This window comes from Hyperolius riggenbachi, chromosome 9, assembly GCF_040937935.1.
Source record: "Hyperolius riggenbachi isolate aHypRig1 chromosome 9, aHypRig1.pri, whole genome shotgun sequence".
Lineage (NCBI taxonomy): Eukaryota > Metazoa > Chordata > Amphibia > Anura > Hyperoliidae > Hyperolius > Hyperolius riggenbachi.
The window spans coordinates 85,212,781-85,217,139 of NC_090654.1; the positions used below are offsets into that span (position 1 = coordinate 85,212,781).

The following is a 4,359-nucleotide window of genomic DNA, read 5'->3' on the forward strand; positions in this document are numbered from 1 at the left end:
AGAAGAAACTGTAACGATCGGTGTCAGCACGCAGAGAGAATCTGATTATTGGTGATCTGCAGTATCACCAAGAATACAGATATATACCTGATTATTGATGATCTGCAGAATCACCAATAATCCAAGTATAACTAACCTCTGGACACCTATATAGTGTGAGTGTTTGGTGCAACAGTAATGACTGAGTGAGACCACCCGAGGAGCAGGTGGTCCTTGGCGGTATGGGAAATACCTCCCTCTGGGAAGAGCAAAGACCTTCCAGCAGCCTGAGACATCCAAAGGGGTGGAGCCCCAGGCTGAATAGCAGGAAGGACCTATGGCTGAGTGACACCTGGAAGGTGGGTGTCACAAGCAGGTCTGGAGACTAATCTCTCAATGGAGAGGGATAGCTCTCAAGGTCGGGCAAGCCAGGTCGGCAACACACGGGCAGATAAGGTACAGAGACAGTAGGCTGATTCGGTAACCAAGGGCAGGCAGGGTTGGCAACAGGTAATCAGATATGCGTAGGTACCGAATCAGAAAGCAGAGGGATAGTCAGGAATGCAATAGGTCATAACAGATATCAAACAATGCCTAGTCTTGGGTGTGAGGTCTGTGGTCTCAACACCCTGGAACTAGTCTGAAGTATAATATGATGGTACACAGTATCCCTAGTCTTGGGTGTGTGGTCCGTGGTCTCGACACCCTGGAACTAGTCTGAAGTATAACACAATAACACAGAATCCCTAGTCTTGGGTGTGAGGTCCGTGGTCTCAACACCCTGGAACTAGTCTGAAGTATAACACAAAAGTAATCTGGCTCAGTGTGAATTCCCAGGTCCTCCTGGTTCTAACACACTGTGGGATCTGACTATGGTCTGAGTGCTTTCACGTAAGTGTTCGCAACGGCAGACAACTTGAGACTGACCAGCAGTAACTATATATAGAGCGGCGCTCCCCGGCGCCACCCATCACCGATCAACCAATAGTTACTTGCTCTGAGGTCAGCTGACCAACCTGGTCAGCTGATCCCTCCTCGTTTGTCATAAAGGTTCTGCCTCTCAGCGCTCACGCGCGTATTTCTCAACCTGTGTGAACTAACAGACCCAGTCACACCAGACGCACGCTACTGCGTGCAAACCGCCGCGCTGGACGCGGAATCAGCTGCCTTGCTGCCAGTCCACGCGGCGGCTTTTCCGCGATCTATTACAGAAACCAAGCTGAAATCTGATTAGCAGGTAAAAAGAGAAGAAAAGCAAAGATAATGCTAGGTACACAGGATGCAATTTTCTGACAGATTTACCATCAGATCGACTGTTTCCAACAAGTTCGATCTGATTTCAGATCGATTTTCTAAACGATTTTCCATAGAAATGAACGATAATCAGATTAGACATGTTGAAAATAGGTGATCTGACAGTAAATGTAAAGGTTAGCAGAGATGCCGCCGCAGAGACAAGCGGCATGGCGGCTATCTCCGCGTATCAGCCGGCGGCATCGGCCGCGCAGTTACATGCTGGTGCTCTGCCTGGTCCTTCTATTGCACATAGATTGAGGGCTACGCACGCGCACGCGCGCCAGGACCTTTATGCAAATAGAAGGGGAGTCAGCTGATCTGCCTGGTCAGCTGACTGCAGACGCTACCTCGGATTGGCTGAGTGACTGGGGCGGCGCTGCAGAGCATCTGTGTATATATAGTGGTAGTCTTTCAGTTGCTCCGTGTCTGCTGTTGCGAATGCTAACGTGTGAACGCTCAGACCTAGTCAGATCCCAAAGTGTGTTAGAACCAGCCGGAGCTGGGAATTCACACTTAGCCAGATTCTGTTGATAGCTTAAAGTACTAATTCATTGTATTATCTGTTATGACCTTCTGCTTCCGTTGACTATTCTCCTGCTTACTGTCTCTGTACCTCTGCCCATCTGATTGATGTTGCCGACCCTGCCTGTATCCAACACTGAATCAGTCTTCTGTCTTGGTACCTTATCTGTCCGTACGTTGCCTACTCTGCTTGTCTGACCTTTCTTATCTCACCAGTGGGCCTAGCCACTGGCGAGGGATCTGGGGCATTTCACCTGCTCCTCAGGTGAAGCCCAACTGCAGCACTGTCTGTAACACCTGCTCCTCAGGTGTCCCTTGGCTGCAGTGTAGTCTTAATCACCTGCTCCTCAGGTGTCCCTTGGCTGCAGTGTAGTCTTAATCACCTGCTCCTCAGGTGAATATCCTTTGCAGCACTGTCTGTAACACCTGCTCCTCAGGTGTCCACTGGCTGCAGTATAGTCTTATATCACCCGCTCCTCAGGTGATCATTCTCTGTAGCTCAGTTGGTGATACCTGCTCCACAGGTGGCCACCGACTACAGTACAGCCTGACTCGCCTGCTCCTCAGGTGGTCATAGGCTGCAAGTATTGTCTGAAGCACCCGCTCCTCGGGAGACTTCTTATTCCTCATTACTGTTGCACCAAACACTATCTCATATTGGTAGTCCTGTGTCTGGCTATACTGGCATTATTGGTGATTCTGCAGATCACCACATAATCAGGTATAGCGTCTGTATTATTGATGATACTGCAGATCACCAATAATCAGAAAATCTGTTTAGCCGACACCAATCGTTACAGTAAATCTGTCAGAAAATTGCATTGTGTGTACCTAGCATAAGTTTTACCCCCCCCATAAACTATCCAAAACTAAGGAAAAAATGTTTGCTTATATTTATTTTAGTGTAGATAATTGCAGTGAATTTCTTTTATTATAATACATAAAGTAGGATTTATCTGCAGCCCATCTTTATCTAAGCATATCAAAATAAAACATTCCTCTTAAGGGACTAATTTAAATTACAAATGTCCACTGAGTTTTAATGAGACATACAGCTCTGGGTAACAATAGACGATAATTTACTTTAAACAAAATCATGAGAGGCTCTCATTTATTTCTGAATTCTAATTATTAACCTGAGACTTTGCAGTAGACGCACATCCGAGTACTCATCCAGGAGGGGAGAACGGTCTTTGGGGAATGCAAAGATTTTTATATCTGTACAAATCCGTAGTTGGGAGGAAAATGTCCTTTGAAATCCAGAGAAAGTGTATCAACCATATATTCTATGATATAAAGATTAAAAAACATCATGAATCTTACTGTGGTAATTGATTTTGTTCTTGTTGGTCTATCAGATTATCCACCAACCATGAATGGACTTTTTATGTTCTTCCTGCTGATCTACCTGATGACTATAACCACAAACGTACTTATTTTTTTCTTGGTCATCAGACATTCTCATCTCCACAATCCAATGTATTTTTTCCTCAGTAACCTGGCTTTTCTGGACACGTGCTATTCATCCGTCACAGCTCCAAAGATGCTCTTGGACCTAATCACCAAAAGACAGTCAATATCTATCCCTGCTTGTCTAGTCCAAGTCTTTTTCTTTCTCTACTTAGCCAGCTCTGAGCTATTCCTGCTGTCAGTGATGTCCTATGACCGCTTTGTAGCCATCTGTCACCCTCTGCATTACATACAGGTTATGTCTTGGAGAGTCTGTACTCTTTTGTCATTTGTAGTATGGATTCTTGGGCTTTTTTCTGCTTTGGTTCACACTCTCTTTTTGCTCAGATTGTCTTTCTGTGGTCCAAACTCCATTTACAACTTCTTCTGTGACCTTCCCCACTTACTCCAGATTTCTTGCACAGACACCTTTATAAATATAGTGGTCATGTTTGTTGCTGGTGGCAGTCTTGGTGTCGGAGCCTTTGTCTCCACATTTTCTCCATATGTCCTTATTTTGAGAAGCGTTCTCAGAATTCAAAGCAAAACAGGAAGAATAAAGGCTTTCTCAACCTGCTCGTCTCACCTCACTGTGGTCCTAATTTTTTATGGGTCTATTGTTTTTATTTACTTGGTTCCAACCTCTAGTCACATGGCTACTATAAACAAACTGTTATCGGTCATGTATGCCCTTATTAACCCCCTGCTTAATCCTTTGATTTATAGCCTCAGGAATAAAGACCTTAAATCAGCATTCAGGAGGTCCTTCCATCACTTTAAATGAAGTCAGGGAAGGTCATTTCATTTCTAGAATATGTTGTTTAAATATTTAAGTGTCATTAAATTAAACTGGGCTCTGATAGCTTACAGAAAATAAATGTTCTTCGTAAATTATTTCTATAGTGGGAGGACTCGATCTTTCAAAGGCAATCATCCTAAACTTTATATCTATTTTGGAAACACAGACAGTTCAAGGTTTTCATAAAGTTACTGATAATTCAGTTTTTTTTATGGGGGGGGGGGGGGGGGGAAGAGAATTATCTGCAGGTTTGATCTACAAACAGCTGGAATTTTAAAAGGAAATCTACCATACTTACTGATGTATGGCATACA

General features: G+C 44.3%; 1 protein-coding gene across 1 annotated transcript; it reads left to right on the forward strand.

Moving 5' to 3' along the window:
* Window positions 1–3,109: 3,109 nt before the first annotated feature.
* LOC137533446 (olfactory receptor 1M1-like) lies at window positions 3,110–4,030 on the forward strand. The gene has a single exon (XM_068254834.1). It carries the CDS (start codon window positions 3,110–3,112, stop codon window positions 4,028–4,030), a length of 921 nt encoding a protein of 306 aa, XP_068110935.1.
* Window positions 4,031–4,359: the final 329 nt, after the last annotated feature.

Excerpts from the sequence above, each read along its gene's own strand:
- LOC137533446 (XM_068254834.1), top strand. The coding sequence starts at position 3,110 with ATGAATCTTACTGTGGTAATTGATTTTGTTCTTGTTGGTCTATCAGAT.